A 16783-nucleotide genomic window follows, 5' to 3' on the forward strand; every position below is an offset into this window, starting at 1 on the left:
GGCCATGCCGCTTACGTAGAGTGATTTCTCCAGATTCTCTGAACCTTTTGATGATATTACTGTCCCTCAATTTCTTGCAATTGCATTTTGAGAAAGGTTGTTCTTAAACTGTTTGACTACTTGCTCACGCAGTTGTGGACAAAGGGGTGTACCTCGCCTCATCCTTTCTTGTGAAAGACTGAGCATTTTTTGGGAAGCTGTTTTTTTTACCCAATCATGGCACCCACCTGTTCCCGATTAGCCTGCACACCTGTGGGATTTTCCAAATAAATGTTTAATGAGCATTCCTCAACTTTATCAGTATTTATTGCCACCTTTCCCAACTTTTTTGTCACATGTTGCTGGCATCATATTCTAAAGTTTTAAAAAAAAAGAATGTTTATCAGTTTGAACATCAAATATGTTGTCTTTGTAGCATATTCAACAGAATATGGGTTGAAAATGATTTGCAAATCATTGTATTCCGTTTATATTTACATCTAACACAATTTCCTAACTCATATGGAAACCGGGTTTGGAAACGAGCATTTCATCTCGGCCTTTGTGATGGCAATAAGCTGTGTGTTCCCCTTTAAGAATGGCGGTATGTGGGGAGAGTGATGTGTGTAAGTGAGTGGGCAAGTTAGGAGAGGGAGTTGTTCAGGAGTGTTAACAGCATGGTGGATGTCCGGTTAGCTTTGTGGTAAACAGATAAAAAGTTGTAACAAATCGACAGCCTCGTCATTCCGACCCAAGAGTGGAACTGTAGGGACCCACTGCCGGAGAGTGGAGAATGTTACCACTGACAATATATCGGCCCTGGAGGGGACGTCTCTCCTGCGCTCCTCGACCACGGTCTGGGAGCTGACAAGCAGGAAGAGTGTAACACGATGTTTCTTGGTGCCTGGTGAGGCTGGATCTTAGAAAATCAGTGTACCCGGTGGTAAAGGTGTTCTTTTTATTAGCCCGTTTACATGGCATACAAAACATCTTTTCATCGTTATAAGTGACCATTAAGCTTGGCTTCTTGCTCGCCATGACCAGAACAATAACACGCAGGAGTCCTACTACTGGAAATGCGGTATTTGTGATTGATAAAACTTTCGGCAAATCAAAATATAAGAAATTTAACTACAAAGTTCATTATTTTGAAGTTGACCAATAAAAAGGAAATAAACAGGGACGAAAATTGGACTCGGCAAATATAAACAAAACATCGACGGAAAGCAATAATTGATTAAATTTAAAAAACAAGCAAACGGTAGTTTACACCCAGAGAAGGCAGGGTTGTTAAAAAAAGAAAAAAAAAATCTGCATCTCGGGGACGCACGGACTTCCGGAAATGCGCATCCTTTCGGATTTCAATGTGTAAAACCACAAAGTGCGTTAACGCCAACAAGTGTATGAGGACCCCAAAAAGGCATCTATTACGAGACATTATCTGGCGTTTAGCTTCGCAAAATTATGCAAAGCCAACTTTTCTTACCTAATGGTATGTGCTGATGTGTATTTGGGATAAGTCCCGAACATTTGCGTGGTTTTCGCCGACACTGAAGCCAATAAGCTCCTTTTTCTCTATTCTCTTGTGAGGCCTTTATCCTCCGCTGTTGCCATTTCTAATAAAAAGTAGCATACAGTTCTAAATTATATCAGTCACTAGACTTGCTATGGAAGCGCTAAAAACTACCGCCACAACAAAGAGGGCGGGGAGAAGAAAGTGTCGAAGTGGAGCCTCCCAAATAAGACCGCCCACAAAACGGTCAAAAACTGAAGAGAGGGTCAGGAATTGGCTTGAAGATGGTCTGTAAAACATAATAAAAGTGCAGCGTTTGACCAAAGAAGGAAGTGTTTTAAATGTTGAAAAAAAGTCATAATATGACCCTTTCAAAGTAGAAATGCACTATTTTTGAGAATTTTGCCTATCCATCCATGCATTTTCTACCGCTTGTCCCTTTTGTGGTCGCGGGGGGTGCTGGAACCTATCTCCGCTGCATTCGGGCGGAAGGCGGTGTAAAATAAAAATGCATTTTTCAAATGTTCTACTTAAACATGCGTCATTTATTTGCTAAAACTTGAGTTTTATCTAGAGTCCAGTTGGTCTATTTTGAAGTGAAATTTACCAGTGAGTACACCAGTCTGAATCTGCTCACTCCTCTTTGCACTGATGTATGTTTATACAATAACCTGATCACTGACCATACAACAACCTTTCAGGTAACCATCCACGGTTAAGGTAAAGGAGCAGGTGCGATTAAAATAATTAATGACATGATTAATGTGTAACGATTTTTTTGTACAGCAGAAAATTAAAGCTTCTGCGACATTTAACATTAAAATGACAAAAGGTTGCCAACCTACCAGCACATTTTTTATTATGTCAGATGTTTTCAAATGACGAGAAGTTGCACTTAATTGGTTTTGTGTCTAATTTTGTATGCCAGTCACAAATTTGAAAATGTTATTTGTAACATTGCCTGTTTTGCTTTTTCTTTGCTTTTTTTTGTGATGCCACCACATATGTCGAAAACGTGGTACAATACTACCTTTTTGTTCCTATATATATCATCAAAGGATAAGTAATTCTACTTTATTGTACAAACCCCGTTTTCATTTGAGTTGGGAAATTGTGTTGGATGTAAATATAAACAGAATACAATGATTTGCAAATCATTTTCAACCCATATTCAGTTCACACAGACAACATATTTGATGTTCAAACTGATAAACATTTTTTTGTTTGCAAATAAACATTAACTGTAGAATTTGATACCAGCAACACGTGACAAAGAATTTGGGAAAGGTGGCAATAAATACTGATAAAGTTGAGGAATGCTCATCAAAAACTTATTTGGAACATCCCACAGGTGTGCAGGCTAATTGGGAACAGGTGGGTGCCATGATTGGCTATAAAAGCAGCTTCCATGAAATGCTAAGTAATTCACAAACAAGGATGGGGTGAGGGTCACCACTTTGTAAGCAAATTGTTAAACAGTTTTAGAACAACATTTCTCAACGAGCTATTGCAAGGAATTTAGGGATTTTACAATCTACGGTCCGTAAAATCATCAAAAGGTTCAGAGAATCTGGAGAAATCACTGCACGTAAGCGATGATATTACGGACCTTTGATCCCTCAGGCGGTACTGCATCGAAAACCAACATCAGTGTGTAAAGGATATCACCACATGGGCTCAGGAACACTTCCGAAAACCACTGTCAGTAAATACAGTTGGTTGCTATATATGTAAGTGCAAGTTAAAACTCTACTATGCAAAGCCAAAGCCAAAGCCATTCATCAACAACACCCAGAAACATCGCCGACTTTGCTGGGCCCGAGCTCATCTATGATGGACTGATACAAAGTGGAAAAGTGTTCTGTGGTCTGACAAGTCCACATTTCAAATTATATTTGGAAACTGTGGATGTGGTGTCCTCTGGAACGAAGAGGAAAATAAAGCCAGCATTTGTGATGGTATGGGGGTGCATTACTGCCCAAGGCATGGGTAACTTACACATCTGTGAAGGCACCATTAATGCTGAATGGTCCATACAGGTTTTGGAGCAACATATGTTGTCATCCAAGCATCGTTATCATGGACGCCCCTGCTTATTTCAGCAAGACAATGCCAATCCATGTGTTACAACAGCGTGGCTTCGTAAAAAAAGAGCTCGGGTACTTTCCTGGCCCGCCTGCAGTCCAGACCTCTCTCCCATCGAAAATGTGTGGCGCATTATGAAGTGTAAAATACGACAGCAGAGACCCCGTACTGTTGAACGACTGAAGCTCTACATAAAAAAAGAATGGGAAAGAATTCCACTTTCAAAGCTTCAACAATTAGTTTCCTCAGTTCCCAAACGTTTAATGAGTGTTGTTAAAAGAAAAGGTGATGTAACACAGTGGTGAACATGCCCTTTCCCAACTACTTTGGCACGTGTTGCAGCCATGAAATTCTAAGTTAATTACATGTATTATTTCCCCCAAAAAATAAAGTTTATGAGTTTGAACATCAAATATCTTGTCTTTGTAGTGCATTCAACTGAATATGGGTTGAAAAGTATTTACAAATCATTGTATTCCGTTTATATTTACATCTAACACAATTTCCCTACTCATATGGAAACGGGGTTTGTAGTTGTATTTAGTCTAATGATGCAGTGATAAATTAGTCCACTTTTTACTTGTATAACTGTCAGGAATGTTAAAAAAATTTTAAAACTTTGCCGGTTTTGCTTTTTTTTTTTTTTTTTTTTAGACTTTTGTGATAGCAGAGGAGAAAATAGCTACAGAATAGGAAATTAAACTCACTGCCATATTAAAAATTAACATGACAAGAGAAGCCTGCCGTCAAGACAGCACAGGTTTCCTGTTGTGCTGTGTTTCGTAATATTACACAGTTGTTGATCCATTCATTCATTTCATATTTATATCGCCAACTACTCATGCACATTACAGTAGTACTCACCTGTCCAGATTGTCATTTTCTTCTCCGTCCACCAGCTGCTCTTTCCATTTTCCACTGGCCATGAGAGCTTGAGCCCTTGAGCCCTCTTCTCCCTTCTCCCACTCTGTGTCTCTGTCTACAACAGCCGAGGACGACAACGGAGTAAAACGATGACTGGGCCTTACATTAAACAAAATACCTTTTGACACGTCTCTGTCTCTCCTTCTACCCATGGCTCTTTCCAGAAGTGTGTTCACAGATGACGGTGAAGCAGACCCAACCAGAATGCCGGTGGTCACATCGGAAACGCTCCTATGGGTTTTCACCCCCTCCTTTTTATTGGAACTTAAAGTCACCAGTTCAGGTTCGGAAAATGACTGAGAGTTCAGTGAGCCTCTGGAGCCGTTTGTTGTCCAAAAGCTGTCCTGAGTGGGCTTTAAGTCACTTATCGTCAGAATCTTTGTGTTTAGGCTGTGGTCGGAGTCATGGCCGGAGAAAGACTTGTTGGATTTTGACCGCAATTGCCCTGAAGTTTGAGAAGAGTAGTCTTGGTTTTCAACAACTATTGTCTTCCTGTATACTATGGGGGACTTCGGCTTTGTGGAGAATCCTTTAGTCTCAGGAGACAACCCTTCCAACTGCGTGAGATTGGGAATTTTCCGGGTAGGATAGTAGACAGTTTGTGAATCTCCTTCAAAATCGGATGGTCCCGTTCGGTATGAGGTGTTGAGGTCATCTATTGGGTAATCCACATCTGGATACCCGCCTGGTACCAGGGTTAGTTGCCTAGTGGGGATGGATAGATGTGTGTGGTTCCACGACTGACTTTGTTGCTGCTCTTGTTGGACCTCATGTAGTCTTTCTTTCCAGCCAATGTCCAAAGACATTTCATCATTTGCCACAAAAAGTCTTTTCCTATCCGACTGTCTTCTACTCTCTGCCTCTCTCAAGTTTCTCAGCGTCACCTGGAAACGTGATATGGATAAGAGGGTCTACAGTTAGGTCCGTTCTACTCAAAGGTTGGTTATGATTAAATTTTTTTTACACATGTTTAACAAGTTATATTAAGGAACCTCGTGTGGTTACATTTGCATATTTCAACATGTCGGAAAAACATGTCTTATAGTCATACCCCTCCATACTAATTATTCCTTCACATTATAACTTTTTCATGTTTGAATTAAGTTAATTTCCTGAAAAAAAAGAAAGGTGCAGGAAAAAAAAAAAAAAGATAACTTATTGGTGCAATGAATGACAATGTGTAGACACATTTTTTTAAGTATATATTTTTTTATTGCTGCTTTTATTTATTAGATGCCTTATACGGAATATACACAAGCACTGTTTTAATTTTATGTGATAATGCCTTTTTTTCTGTATTAGTTATCTGTGTAGTTATTAATTATTTTATGCACTGTAAGTGATTGTATGTCTACTTGGACGTTGGAGTCTGCAATAAAACAAAATAATTTAGTACTCGCAAGGCGATTTATCAAACTATTTATTAAACTGGCACTGTTGCGCATAAAAGACTGTGAGAAAGGAAGACAAGCTAGGAAAAGAGGGAATATTGTGTCTGTGTACTGGTTAACATATTTGGGCTGTCAGAAATACAAATATTACACACATCATCTATTTACAATTCAGCATTATCATTTCATAATTTTATAGCTTGTATTTCGTTTAAACTAGAGTTTGTTTTTTCATATTGGAGTAATTGCAATTTAATACTTCTAGCGATCTGTATTTTCGTGTGTCTGGATCATTACAAATGCCAACAGAGTCTTGTGATTTCATGCCAGAATGTTTCAAGTCTAGACTGTGGAACAGCGCTTTACAAAGCGTCCACACCAGTGGATTTTAGCTGAGCAGCAGCTTAGGAAAAATAAAGACATTATCAAGTCTTAATCCTGTTAAAGGCCTACTGAAAGCCACTACTAGCGACCACGCAGTCTGATAGTTTATATATCAATGATGAAATATCAACATTGCAACACATGCCAATACAGCCTTTTTAGTTTACTAAATTGCAATTGTAAATTCCCCGGCAGTTTCTTCTTGAAAACGTCGCGTAATGATGACGTGTACGCGTGACGTCACGGACTGTTAGGAAATATTAGCGCTGCACACACACACAGCTAAAAGTCGTCTGCTTTAACCGCATAATTACACAGTATTTTGGAGATCTGTGTTGCTGAATCTTTTGCAATTTGTTCAATTGATATTGGAGGAGTCAAAGTAGAAAGATGGAGTTGGGAAGCTTTAGCCGTTAGCCACACAAACACACGGTGATTCCTTGTTTAAAATTCCCGGAGGTGAAACTTTACTATGGATCAGAGCGGTCAAGCGAACATGGATCCCGACTGAATGTCAACCAGCAGGTTTCGGTGAGAAAATTGTGGTAAAAAGTCGCCACTTACCGGAGATTAGCTGAGCTTGTGTCGTTTATACAGCTGCCGTCGACATCCATCAGATACTGTCCTCAAGACACCCATGGACACACTATCAGGTACTATTAAACTCACTAAAACACTAGCAACACAATAGAAAGATAAGGGATTTCCCAGAATTAGCCTAGTAAATCTGTCTAAAAACATCTGAATACCTTTTTTTTTTTTTTTCTAGTCCGTCGCTATCAATATGCTCTAACACGAATCTTTCATCCTCGCTCAAATTAATGGGGAAATTGTCATTTTCTCGGTTCGAATAGCTCTTTTTGTTGGAGGCTCCCATTAAAAACAATGTGAGGATGTGAGGGGCCATCAACGGGTGACGTCATTGTCTGCGACTTCTGGTAAAGGCAGGGCTTTTCTGTTAGCGGCCAAAAGTTGCAAACTTTATCGTGGATGTTCTCTACTAAATCCTTTCAGCAAAAATATGGCAATATTGCAAAATGATCAAGTATGACACATAGAATGGACCTGCTATCCCCGTTTAAATAAGAAAATCTCATTTCAGTAGGCCTTTAAATAAGGCTACAATAGAACCTTTTTTTTTCAATTAACAGCAGTCTCCTATACTCTACAAAAGCTAACAACCATCAGGTTATTTAATTATAGCCATGTCACTTGCTGCAGTAAGCAACCCTCTGGTGTGAAACTAATGTGTAATACCGACCAGTTCAATACATTTGATCATTACCTGACATGTGGTCAAAGAAAGCTAAATTTTCCTTTTCACTTTCTTGTGCACTTTAAATCATATTTTCTTGTTTTGTTTTTTTTCAAGTTTTTTATTGTTCTTCGGTCAATGGTCAACAAAACAAACAAACAGTTGTAAATTCATTGATTGAAAATGAAAATGAAAATGTTGCAGACCGAAAGGGTTTAGGCTAAAGTTGAAAACTTATTACACCTAACCCTATAAACAATGTGAAGTACAAAATGAACTTCCGAAAATTTTGAAAAGTCCTTTGCACAACATATTATGAATACACATCATACACAACATGAACGGAGTTCAATCATATTATATTATATATTATATACGCCTACTCAGTGGCCTAGTGGTTAGAGAGTCTGCCCTGAGATCGGTAGGTTGTGAGTTCAAACCCCGGCTAAGTCATACCAAAGACTATAAAAGATGGGACCCATTACCTCCCTGCTTGGCACTCAGCATTAAGGGTTGGAATTGGGGGTTAAATCACCAAAATGATTCCTGGGCGCGGCACCGCTGCTGCCCACTGCTCCCCTCACCTCCCAGGGGGTCAAATGCAGAGAATAATTTCGCCACATCTAGTATTTGTGTGACAATCATTGGTACTTTACTTTATATACACAATTAAAAGTCATGTGAAATATCCTTACACACGTATTAAACTTTTGCACCAATTATATACTATATATACAAACAATTATACTTCCATTATTATTTATATCCCAACATTACTCATAGAATTAACTACAATGTTGATTCAAGAGTGATATATTTTTTCAAGACAGTGGTCTTAAAGTGTTTTTTAAATGTGTGAATGGAATTGGAACATTTTAAGGAATCCTCCAAGCTGTTCCACAGTTAACATCATTAAAGTGTTAAAAAAAGATATTTAAATCAAGTCTTAAGTTTAAAAGATTGTTTTTACCTTTGCGTCATTAATGGTGGAGACCCATTTGTAGCAGCTTTCTGGGGTGCTGGTTGTGAATACATAGGCATTCACAAGACAACAAAGCTCCCCCACCTCGACCAGAAGAAAAGAACCTGTGAGAGGAGAAATATCTCAATGGAAACAGAAGTTTTCTACCACTTTCGCCTGATTTGACTCACAGTTATCCTTAAGTGCAATGCAGTCGATTTTGTTGAGGGCCAGAGGAGGCCGAACCACCTTCAGGAGCTCGCTTTTCTTCTGCAGTTTGGTCATGAGAAGTACATCTGAGAAGAGTAGAGCCACCACCTCCATCTGCGCCGTAAAGAGGAGGTTAGTTTGGATGTAGAGTGAAGAAACAAACTGGATCCACCAGCACCAGGGCTCACCTTGCTGTCTTTTCTGAACCGGACCTTCAGGTTCTGCTGAATGAGGAGCTTACGTACCACCCCTGGGCCAACACCCGCCATGGGGCACGTCAGATCGAACTTATCTCGGATGTGCTGCGGAGAGGATGCGATGTAGGTGAGCAAAAAAAAAAAAAGTGTCTCCATCAGTGTCCCAACACTTTTGTCAAGTGTGAAATAAACAAATATACCCATAGCATCCAGAAGACGGGAATTTCACTCACAATTTATCTTGTATTTTTTGCTCCTGAAAATAAATACGGCAGTCATTGTCTATAATTACAATTTGTTTTGTGTAATCTGTAAAAACTTGGAATACCGCCTTTCTATCGCCAGACTTGATATGGCGTGACTTCTTCTACAAAACTGGAGCCCATTTCCACGCATAGACAGTGTGGATAAAGACATGTCAAAAATATGACTTTTATCACTTAATTGCATGTTTCTGTTGCTCTGGTCCAGGGGTCGGGAACCTTTTTGACTGAGAGAGCCAAGAATCCAAATATTTTTAAAATGTATTTCCGTAAGAGCCATATAATATTTTTTTCAACACTGAACACAACTAAAGGCGTGCATTTTTAAGTAATACCAACATTTGTAAAGTATAACAGGTCTCCTATTTTTTGTAATAACATTGTTATTCTGAAGCTAACTGTGGAGGGGGCGTGGCATGCGGGCCTGCAGCGAAGCGGGGTGTGCCAGGACCGTAGATGGCCCACCTGGGTCTTGTTATCCAATCACCTGTCGCTCTGTTATAAGCAGCAGCCAGGAAGAGAGACGGGGTTGGGGCTGGAGCCAGAGCGCAAGCGAGAAGGAAAGAGAAAAAGACAATTGCTGGAAAGCAACTGAGAGTCTTATTTAAAAATAAAACAATATTTAAACCCTGAAACAGGCTCTCATGTCGGTGCTTGGTGGTCTACAGAGCCCCCAGGATTGCAAGCCCCACATTAACCAATAATAAATAAATAACTTCTTACCATTATTCTTCGACAGGTGCAGTAGAAAATGAATGGATGGATTAAAAATGAATGTTTTATATTTTGAACGTTATTTTTAACACTGTGATTACAAGTGGAATTATTCATTACTTATCGTGTTAAGCAATGTCAGCTCAGATTTATCCGAGAGCCAGATGCAGACATCAAAAGAGCCACATCTGGCTCTAGAGCCATAGGTTCCCTACCCCTGCTCTGGTCCATGATTTCTTTACAATTGAAATTATGATAAAAAAAAATAAATGTAAATGTGATAATATATAGACACCACAGCCTGTGCTTCCTTATCTTAAAGGGGAACATTATCACCAGACCGATGTAAGCGTCAATATATACCTTGATGTTGCAGAAAAAAGACCATATGTTTTTTTTAACCGATTTCCGAACTCTAAAAGGGCGAATTTGGCAATTTAAACGCCTTTCAATTGATAGCCTGTCGGAGCGATGACCTTTCATCCGTGACGTCACATCGTGAAGCGATCCGCCATTTTCTCAATCTCATTACACGCACCAAGTCGAATCAGCTCTGTTATTTTCCGTTTTTTCGACTGTTTTCCCGTACCTTGGAGACATCATGCCTCGTTGGTGTGTTGTCGGAGGGTGTAACAACACCAACAGGGACGGATTCAAGTTGCAACAGTGGCCAAAAGATGCGAAAGTCCCCCGTTTGTTCCGCACACTGTACAGACGACAGCTATGCTACGACAGAGATGGCAAGGATGTGTGGATATCCTGCGACACTCAAAGCAGGAGCATTTCCAACGATAAAGTCAAAGAAATCTGCAATATTGGAAAATAGACCACCACTGAATCTGCCGGAGTGCGTGAGCTATTCAGGGACGACGGAGCACGGCAAGCGATGACTGCAGTCTGTTCCCGCAGACGAGCGACGTAAACCCCCTGGATGTCTTGGCTAAGACGTGATTTATGCCACTTCTTTTTCTGTCTCATTTTGTCCACCAAACTTATAACGTTGTGCATGAATGCACAAAGGTGAGTTTTGTTGATCTTATTGACTTATGTGGAGTGTGCTAATCAGACATATTTGGTCAGGGCATGACTGCAAGCTAATCGATGCTAACATGCTATTTAAAGTAAAGTTAAAGTTAAAGTACCAATGATTGTCACACACACACACACACACACACACACACACACACACACACACACACACACACACACACACTAGATGTGGCGAAATAATCCTCTGCATTTGACCCATCACCCTTGATCACCCCCTAGGAGGCGAGGGGAGCAGTGAGCAGCAGCGGTGCTGTGCCCAGGAATCATTTATGGTGATTTAACCCCCAATGGGGACGGCGTGGCGCAGTGGGAGAGTGGCCGTGCACAACCCGAGGCTCCCTGGTTCAATCCCCACCTAGTACCAACCTCGTCACGTCCGTTGTGTCCTGAGCAAGACACTTCACCCTTGCTCCTGATGGGTGCTGGTTGGCGCCTTGCATGGCAGCTCCCTCCATCAGTGTGTGAATGTGTGTGTGATTGGGTAAATGTGGAAGTAGTGTCAAAGCGTTTTGAGTACCTTGAAGGTAGAAAAGCGCTATACAAGTACAACCCATTTATCATTTATCATTCCAACCCTTGATGCTGAGGGCCATGCAGGGAGGCAATGGGTCCCATTTTTTTTATAGTCTTTGGTATGACTCAGCCGGGGTTTGAACTCACGACCTACCGATCTCAGGGCGGACGCTCTAACCACTATGCCACAGAGCAGGTTTAGGCTAGCTGTACGTACATATTGCATTATTGTGCCTCATTTGTAGCTGTCACGCCTGTAAGTTTGTTTTGGTTTTGGTCAGGTTATGTTTAGTTTTTTGGACATTTAAGTTCTGTCTTGGCACTTAGTTTGTTTTCGTCTCCATGCCAACTCAATAGTTTTCACCTGTCATGTCACGTCCTTGTTCTCAGCCTCACACCTGTTTTCACTAATGATCACGTTATTACCATTATTAATAACATATCTCTTATAATAAATACAAGTATTGCAATACTTGAGCGCACCTTCAGTGCAGTACGAATGTGGCTTCCATTGTCGATGCACTGCAGGACTGCGTCGAAAATGCCCAGAAAAAGTGGTGTATATCTGCTGCATGTTTTACAACATAGCAAAACACCACAGGTATGAGCATACTAACATCAATCTGCAGTAAATTATTGTTTTTGTAGTAAAAACCATGTAGTACACCTAAAAACTTCATTTAAATAAGGCGTTTTGCACCAGTTATCAATTCTTAATAATTATATGCAACACACCTGCTAATAGTACATTCATGCAATTTTATGGTTTGCATAGTTTTGTTGTGTGGTATTTAGATCTTAGAATGAAATTGCCTCGAGTCTGCAGGTGACACCAGCAGGCTTATGCTTATATTTTCTGAGCTAGAAGTGGGCATTCCAAAATGTGCTGAAACTTTTAAGAAAACAAGCCCCAAATTACTATTTTGTCTATTTTGGTGAAAATTTGATGTGAAAACATCATTTTTAGGTTCATAACAATAAATCAAGTGCCAGTGTAAGAGGCCCTTCAAAGGAGAACTGCTCTCTTTTTTTGGAATTTTGCCTATCATTCACATTCCTAATGTGAGGCAAGCACACATGTTTTTCTTTTTTTTGTTTATGCATTCTTACTCACAAACTAACATTTACAAAGTCAGCTAACATTGGAAGTGATGTGAGTCATTCTATTCCGCCTATAAGGCGCTCCAAAAACATCTAAATGCCTCCATCAACATTTCATATACAGACTGTGTGCATATATGTAATGTAGTGACAAGCACCTTTAAAATGTAATATTTCAGTATTTTGGTCATTTTAAGCAGATTGGCCATGCATTAATTTCACAGATGCATCACAACATTCTCTTTTCCCTTCAAAAACAACATCTACTACTACTACTGTGTGGCAGACTTCATGAGAGATAAATATGACTACTGTGTTACAAATGATGATCCAGAACCTTATATTTTTGAGCCTGAATATACAGAAGATGAGCTACAAGTTTTTGAAACTGTATGCTAAACGGATCCAGCTTTAGTGAAACACAAGCATCATGCAGCAGTATTGCTAATTGCTAAACAAGAAATACTACGAACTACGAACATAGTAACGTAGAAGGGAGCTGCAAGCACCTACTTTACAATATCCGCTCTCACTGGGATTCCGACTGATGGATGATGAAAACAAAAAAGTGGCTGCGAAACGAGCATTTTTTGTGTGTCTTTCTCGCCATCTCCGGGTCTAAGTTAAAAGTCAAAGTTGACCAATTTCTTGGTTTATGGGTTTACCACATCATTCTACTATACAAGTCGTGAGAAAATTAATTTGACCTTTCACCACCTCAGAGGCGATGCAGGAGCTCACCGGCTCAATTTGTCAATATAGCAGCATAAGCTAGTTAGCTTTTTCCGGGAGATTCCCAATTTTTAGTGCCCCTCCAGGGGTAAACATTCTCCCGAATTTTACCCAAACAACAATACTAAGGGGGCACCGTGGACGCACTGCCTTTAGAGTCCTCTACATTCTGTACTAACAGCGTGCCAGACCAGCCGCATGTTGTGTTCGGCTTATGTAGACTCGGTAAGCGACTTCAGGACATAGTTGATCAACGGCCATACAGGTCACAATGAGGGTGGCCATATAAACAACTTTAACACTGTTACAAATATGTGCCACACTGTGAACCCACACCAAACAAGAATGACAAACACATTTTGGGAGAACATCTGCACCGTAACACAACATAAACACAACAGAACAAATACCCAGAATCCCATGCAGCCCTAACTCCTCCGGACTACATTAGGGGGCGGGGGTGTGAATTGTTATATTGATGTGTTTGTCAATCTTGTTTGGTGTGGGTTCACAGTGTGGCACATATTTGTAACAGTGTTAAAGTTGTTTATACGGCCACCCTCAGTGTGACCTGTATAGCTGTTGATCAAGTATGTCTTGCAGTCGCTTCCGTGGGTCTGCAGAAGTCTCATACAATATGTGACCTGGCCGGCGCATTGTATGGTGGAAAAGCGGACGAGATGGCAGGTTGTAGAGGACGCTAGAGGCAGTGCCATCATGGCACGGACCTTAATATTGTTGTCCGGGGCGTGCCTTAATATTGTTGTCCAGGTAAAAATGAAGAGGAGAATGATCGCCCAGGGAGATTGTCGGGAGGGGCACTGATATTCGAGTGTTTCCCGGAAAAGATCGCAAGAGTTTGCAAGTATGTTGCTAGGGTGGGAAAGCCATTCAAAGAAGGTGAATTTGTTTATAAGTGCAAGTTAGATTTTTTAAAGAAATCTTTTCTTGCAGCCCAGCCTCACCCAGTTTCTGCATCCAGTGGCCCCCAGGTAAACTGAGCTTGAGTCCCCTTTCTGAGATGGACTGATGCAAAGTGGAAAAGCGTTCTGTGGTCTGACGAGTCCACATTTCAAATTTTATTTGGAAACTGTGGACGTGGTGTCCTCCGGAACAAAGAGGGAAATAACCACACGGATTGTTATCGATGCAAAGTTCAAAAGCCAGCATCTGTGAGGGTATGTCGGTGTATTAGTACCCTAGGGATGGGTAACTTACACATCTGTGAAGGCACCATTAATGCTGAATGGTCCATACAGGTTTTGGAGCAATATATGTTGTCATCCAAGCAACGTTATCATGGACGCCCCTGCTTATTTCAGCAAGAAAAGGCCAAGCCACGTGTTACAACAGTGTGGCTTCGAAGTAAAAGAGTAGGGGTACTTTCCTGGCCCGCCTGCAGTCCAGACCTGTCTCCCATCGAAAATGTGTGGCACATTATGAAGCATAAAATACAACAGCGGAGACCCCGGACTGTGGAACGACTGAAGCTCTACATAAAACAAGAATGGGAAAGAATTCCACTTTCAAAGCTTCAACAATTAGTTTCCTCAGTTCCCAAACATTTATTGAGTGTTGTTAAAAGAAAAGGTGATGTAACATAGTGGTGAACATGCCCTTTCCCAACTACTTTGGCACGTGTTGCAGCCAAGACATTCTAAGTTAATTATTACTTGCAAAAAAAATAAAAATAAAGTTTATGAGTTTGAACATCAAATATGTTGTCTTTTTAGTGCATTCAATTGAATATGGGTTGAAAAGGATTTGCAAATCATTGTACTCCGTTTATATTTACATCTAACACAATTTTCCAACTCATATGGAAACGGGGTATGTATTTATTTAATCCAAATTATTCCATGTTTTTTTATGCAAGCTCTTTGTATTTCACCTGGTCAATTTCCTCATTTATTCCTTCGATCTCGTATCCCTCTAGCCTCTCCGAAAAGATGGAGAGCGCTCTCTTCTCTCCCTCCAGCCTCAGGTAGTCATTGATGCTCCCTAGAAAAATGTTTATGCTGGATAACTGAGAGGAAGAGAAATACTTTTTTAGTAATGTGCCATCTTAGAAAGAACAATACTTGGCTTTTATAGTTTCTCACCATGCCGCGAAGGCGGCGCTCCACAAGAGGGTCTGTGGTGCTTTTGAGCACAGCCTTTAGAAGGAGGGGATACTTGGTGATTCTAAAGTGGGGTCTGGCCTGCATGTCTCCGATGCGCATGCGCCGACTGTGAGGATGAGTCTCTACCCACTGGGGGGAAAAAAAAAAACATTTGATTGTCATTGCTGCTGTATTAAATGTCCAGAAGAGAACTTATAACCAAATAAAAAGAGCATTTAAAGGCCTACTAAAATGAGATTCTCTTATTCAAATGGGGATAGCAGGTCCATTCTATGTGTCATACTTGATCATTTCGCGATATTACCATATTTTTGCTGAAAGGATTTAGTAGAGAACATCCACGATAAAGTTTGCAACTTTTGGCCGCCAATAAAAAAGCTTTGCCTGTACTGTACAGGAAGTAGCAGACGATGTAGGCGTGACGTCACGGGTTGTGGAGCTCCTCGCATCTGAACATTGTTTATAATTATGGCCACCAGCAGCGAGAGCGATTCGGACTGAGAAAGCGACGATTTCCCCATTAATTTGAGCGAGGATGAAAGATTCCTGGATGAGGAAAGTGAGATTTGCCATCGATCCATCCATTTTCTTTCGCTTATGCTGCCCCCGCAACCCAACCTCGGATTAGCGGAAGTAAGAGTGAAAGACTAGGAAAAAAAAAAAAAAGGAAAAAAAAAAGACGAGGGCAGTGGGAGCGATTCAAAAGTTATTAGACAAATTTACTAGGATAATTCTGGAAAATCCCCTATCTGCTTATTGTGTTACTAGTGTTTTAGTGAGATTATATGGTCGTACCTGTACAACCTGAAGGTCGGCCCCGCACCTTTCTTCAGAACCAGTCGAAATGATTGCTGCATAGTACACTGTACTTTGTGTGTGTGGTCCAATCCAACCGTGTTTGCTTGACCGCTCTGTTCCATAGTAAAGCTTGACTGTCATCTTTCGGGAATGTAAACATTGAAACACTGGCTGTGTTTGTGTTGCTAAAGGTGGCCGCAACACACCGCTTCCCACCAACAGCTTTCTTCTTTGACGTCTCCATTATTCATTGAACAAATTGGAAAAGATTCAGCAACACAGATGTCCATAATACTGTGGAATCATGCGATGAAAACAGACGACTTATAGCTGTGAACGGTGCTGTAACAAAATGTCCTCTACAATGCATGACGTCACGCGCACGCGTCATCATACCGTACCGACGTTTTAGCATGGTACTTCCGCGCGAAATTTAAAATTGCAATTTAGTAAACTAAAGCGGCCGTATTGGCATGTGTTGCAATGTTGATATTACATCATTGATATATAAACTATCAGACTGCGTGGTCGCTAGTAGTGGCTTTCAGTAGGACTTTAAGTCTGTATTAGGGTTGTACGGTATAGCGGTA

The 16783-nt window shown here is 40.6% G+C and overlaps 1 protein-coding gene across 9 annotated transcripts in view; it reads right to left on the reverse strand.

The window, feature by feature from the left end:
* The window catches only part of plekhg6 (pleckstrin homology domain containing, family G (with RhoGef domain) member 6), a 55041-nt gene that overhangs the window by 4357 nt on the left and 33901 nt on the right, over positions 1-16783 (reverse strand). For 6 of the 9 annotated variants that reach the window (XM_061914900.1, XM_061914905.1, XM_061914904.1 and 3 more), the window contains 6 exons: positions 15375-15524; positions 15164-15298; positions 8891-9004; positions 8684-8816; positions 8502-8617; positions 4442-5385 (listed from right to left, as the gene is read on the reverse strand). In XM_061914900.1, coding sequence (XP_061770884.1) covers positions 4442-5385; positions 8502-8617; positions 8684-8816; positions 8891-9004; positions 15164-15298; positions 15375-15524 — 1592 coding nt within the window. Of the gene's footprint in view, positions 1-456; positions 1782-4441; positions 5386-8501; positions 8618-8683; positions 8817-8890; positions 9005-15163; positions 15299-15374; positions 15525-16783 lie in introns of those variants that run through there. The other 3 variants (XM_061914903.1, XM_061914902.1, XM_061914901.1) reach the window with 3 other exon arrangements.

Source organism: Nerophis ophidion, linkage group LG11 (genome assembly GCF_033978795.1).
Source record: "Nerophis ophidion isolate RoL-2023_Sa linkage group LG11, RoL_Noph_v1.0, whole genome shotgun sequence".
NCBI classification, from domain to species: domain Eukaryota; kingdom Metazoa; phylum Chordata; class Actinopteri; order Syngnathiformes; family Syngnathidae; genus Nerophis; species Nerophis ophidion.